The following is a 3,439-nucleotide window of genomic DNA, read 5'->3' on the forward strand; positions in this document are numbered from 1 at the left end:
GGACACCTATTTGATTATCTGGTATCTATTTTTTTTTTTACTGAGTCCCAGAATTAAGTTCCCTTTTCTCTGATGTGAATGGGGTCATTTTCCCATTCACAGAGAGTTGGCATCTATGAAGCAATATTATTTGAAAAGGGAACCCTAATGCATTAAGCTCCAGCAGTTCGATTGGTCTTAGGAGAGTACACTTGGAGAAGCCCTTGAGTCTAGAAGTGTGCTGGTCATCAGAGAGACACATCCATAGAGGAGATCAGAACAAATGACTGAGTGTGTAACTGTTTTCCTGGCAGGAGAGAGCCTGAGGGTTTCAACTGTCTGAGGAAAATCACTCCCGACCTGCCCTTCCCACATCCGAGGATGGAGGAGGTGTCAGCAGCCCTGGCCAAAATGCAGCCAGACCTCATCTGTCGCATCTGCCTGGAATACATCAATGACCCCGTCACCATCGACTGCGGCCACAGCTTCTGTGACTCCTGCATCCGCATGTCATGGAAGGACCTGAAGGACACATTCCCTTGTCCCGTGTGCCGGCAGTCCCGCCAGGAGATGCGCGTCAGTGCCAACGCCCAGCTGGGCAGGCTGGTGGACCTGGCGATGCTACTGCACAGCTCTGGGAGCAGCGAGATGGCACCGGCAGAGGAGGGCAGTTGTGAGGAGCACAGGCAGGGAGTGAGCCTCTTCTGCGAGGATGACCAGGAGCTGGTGTGTCCTCTGTGTGCCCAGGGCCCTGCCCACCAGGGCCACCACATCAGGTCCGTGGCTGAGGCAGCGGCTCATCACAGACAGAGGCTCAGCGACTGCATCGAGTCCCTGAAGAAGCAGCTGGCAGAGGTGCAGAAGCGAGATGTCGCCCAAGACAGAAACCTCCTGCAGCTGAGAGCGGACGGGGAAAAGCACAGGAGTCAGCTGGCCTCGGAATTTGTGCAGCTCACCCAGTTTGTGGAGCGTGAGCACGAGGCCGCGCTCTGCAGGCTGACAGAAGAGGACAAACGCCTGCAGCAGCAGCTCAGGGACAACCTGGAGGCCTACTCGGACCACATCTGGGAGCTGGAAGACCTCAGACGGGATGTGGCGGAGCGGAGCGTGATGTCCGAGGAGATGGTGCTGAGGGGCGTGAGGAGCCTGCAGCAGCGCTGTGCGGGCCTGCAGCTCCCGGCCGTGCAGCCCCTGCGCTTTAGGCCCGTGGCCTACAGCCTCCCTCCTCTGCACTCGGCGCTCAACAGCATCATCCGGAGATTCCGAGAGAGCATCAGCCTGGACCCCGACACGGCCCACCCCAGCCTGCGAGTGTCCCAGGACCTCCAGTCGGTGACCTGCGTGAGGAAGAGGTCCAAAGGGGATGGGGGCACCAAATCCTGTGATGACACCGGCCAGCTGGTGGTCCTGGGCCGGGAGGGCTTCGCTTCTGGCCGCCACTACTGGGAGGTGCAGGTGGGCGCCAATCCCGAGTGGGCCGTGGGCGTGTGCAGCGTCGCGCCTTCGGCCCAGACCTCGCGTCCCCTGGCGGGTCCCAAGAGATGCTGGACACTGCAGCTGCAGGATAGCGACTACCTGGCCGTGAGTGCGGGGGCGGTGCCTCTGGCTCTCAGGGACCAACCTACGGCCATCGGCGTTTACCTGGATTGGGATCTGGGACAGCTTTCCTTCTACAACGCCGCCGACAGGTCTCACCTGCACTTGTTCACCGAGTCCTTTGCTGAAGAGCTCAAGCCATACTTCCGCGTGGGGCCGGACTGCGCCCCTCTCTCTGTGGGCTCGGGGAGGGCAGAGGAGGGGTGAGCACACTCTGGGCTTCCCCCCTTCCTTCATGTGGACAGCTGGTGGTTTTCTAAATTTGGAATTCTTTGCATCAGATGTTGATACTTAAGGAAGATGGTGGAAGAAATGTTCCCATTTTGTGACTCTTTATAATGCAAAACCAATTATTTTGTATCTTTATGTCTATTTTTAATAAGAAAATTTTAAGTACAGACATTTTTAGATTCATATTTCCTTTCGTCATAAAGTTATTTTCTAAGACATTGCAAAATATTCATGTGCGGGCTCACTAGTTGCTTTTCTCTAGTGCCGAAATGTTCTGCTTGTTCCTGGACACTGTTTGTATATTCTTAGCGATTATGTATGTTCAACCAATTTTCCTCGATTTTGTAACCCTTTTGGGGTTTTCTCTGAGCATGAAGCAAGCATTATCCTCTAAGGCCAGCTAGGTGAGGCCCAAATACTAAAATAAAGGAGCACTGCATTGCAGTGTCCTCCCATTGTTCATTGATTTACTCGATTGGGCCCAGTAACGTCTCCATTTTGAGACTTGATGTTACTGTTTTTGGCATATTGAAAAGGTCACAGGGAGCTTGCCAGGCTTTGCTCTATGGGTGAGATGCTCTGGGTAGCTTGCCGAGCTCTCCGAGAGGGGCGAAGGAATAGATCCTGGGCCGACCGAAAATAAAGTAAATAAATAAAAGATAAAACAAAAGAAGTTCTGAATTTTTTATGAATATATTGTTACAATTACAGACATAATTAGGAAGCAGATAACACTCACTTTTATATATCCCCCACTCAAGATTGCACCCCTCTGACTGTAGGCACAAGAAAGGTTCAGGGGGATGATCCCTTCCTTCTTCCTTCCTTGGCTTCTCTGACGCTCACCCTTCCCCCACCCTCCCAGTGTGGAAAGCTGGTGGTCTTTTAGATTTCGGGGTGACTGCATAGGTGTTCACTTTCCGTGAACATGGGGGAGAAATGATCTCTTTCTCATAATTCTTTTTTTTGGGGGGGGATCACACCCGGCAATGCAAAGGGGTTACTCCTCGCTCTGCGCTCAGGAATCACTCCTGGTGGTACTCGGGGGACCACATGGGATGCTGGGAATCGAACCCGGGTTGGCCGCATGCAAGGCAAACGCCCCACTCACTGTGCTTTTACACCAGCCCTTCTTTTTCACAATTCTACAAATTTGTAGAATTTGTAGAACTGTTACTGTTACTGTGTCTGGCATATCGAATACATCACGGGTGGCTTGCCAGGCTCTGCCGTGTGAGCAAGATACTCTCGGTAGCTTGCCAGGCTCTCCCAGAGGGGCGGAGGGATCGAACTTGGGTCAGCCATGTTGGCTGCGTGCAAGGCAAACGCCCTACCGCTGTGCTATCGCTCCAGCCTGTAGTAAAAGTACTACAAATTTGGTCATTGTGTATCCTTATTTCTATTTCTAATAAAATAAAATTTTATTTCAAACTTTTTCTCCCTTTCAATAGAAAGATGTGCTAAATGTCATTTCAAATGCCTCATGTCCACTCCTGCTAATTAGTTTGTTATCTCTAGAGTGTAAAGGTTTCACTTGCACACAGGTTTGTATTGTCTTAGAGCATATGTATGTTTAACCAATTTCTCTCAATTATGTAACACTCCAGGATGGAACTTCTGAGCATGGAACAAG

At 51.6% G+C, this 3,439-nt stretch overlaps 1 protein-coding gene across 1 annotated transcript; it reads left to right on the plus strand.

Moving 5' to 3' along the window:
* The first annotated feature begins 360 nt into the window (after positions 1 to 360).
* Positions 361 to 1,782, plus strand: LOC130028147 (tripartite motif-containing protein 75-like). Its single transcript, XM_056118857.1, has one exon. The coding sequence runs from the start codon at positions 361 to 363 to the stop codon at positions 1,780 to 1,782; it is 1,422 nt and encodes a 473-aa protein (XP_055974832.1).
* The last annotated feature ends 1,657 nt before the right edge of the window (positions 1,783 to 3,439 follow it).

This window comes from Sorex fumeus, unplaced genomic scaffold, assembly GCF_029834395.1.
Source record: "Sorex fumeus unplaced genomic scaffold, SorFum_2.1 ptg000039l, whole genome shotgun sequence".
NCBI classification, from domain to species: domain Eukaryota; kingdom Metazoa; phylum Chordata; class Mammalia; order Eulipotyphla; family Soricidae; genus Sorex; species Sorex fumeus.